The 260-nt window shown below is 65.8% G+C and overlaps 1 protein-coding gene across 1 annotated transcript in view; it reads left to right on the top strand.

Moving 5' to 3' along the window:
- The first annotated feature begins 46 nt into the window (after positions 1 to 46).
- TMBIM1 (transmembrane BAX inhibitor motif containing 1) overlaps positions 47 to 260 on the top strand; it is a 2,899-nt gene continuing 2,685 nt past the window's right edge. The window contains 1 exon segment of the mRNA XM_010133847.1: positions 47 to 157. Coding sequence (XP_010132149.1) covers positions 47 to 157 — 111 coding nt within the window.

The following is a 260-nucleotide window of genomic DNA, read 5'->3' as shown; positions in this document are numbered from 1 at the left end:
CGGGGGGTACTCGCAGCCGGGGGGATACCCTGCAGCAGGGGGGTACATGCCGCCAGGGGGGTACCCAGCAGGAGGGGGGTACCCCCAGCCGGGGATGGCCATGCCCACCATGCTGGCCATGCCCACCATGCCTGTTCGGTTTGGTAAGTGGGGGCAGGTCGGGCTTTTTTTTAGGGGGAGATGCACTAGAAACAGGGCTGCTGTGGGGGGTGGTGCAGCCCATTCTGATGCTGAGGGGTGTACCCCACCGCAGGTGACAG

Source organism: Buceros rhinoceros, unplaced genomic scaffold, assembly GCF_000710305.1.
Source record: "Buceros rhinoceros silvestris isolate BGI_N320 unplaced genomic scaffold, ASM71030v1 scaffold24633, whole genome shotgun sequence".
NCBI lineage: Eukaryota > Metazoa > Chordata > Aves > Bucerotiformes > Bucerotidae > Buceros > Buceros rhinoceros.
The sequence above is the reverse complement of the archived record's forward strand: the minus strand, read 5'-3'. Positions and strand labels throughout refer to the sequence as shown.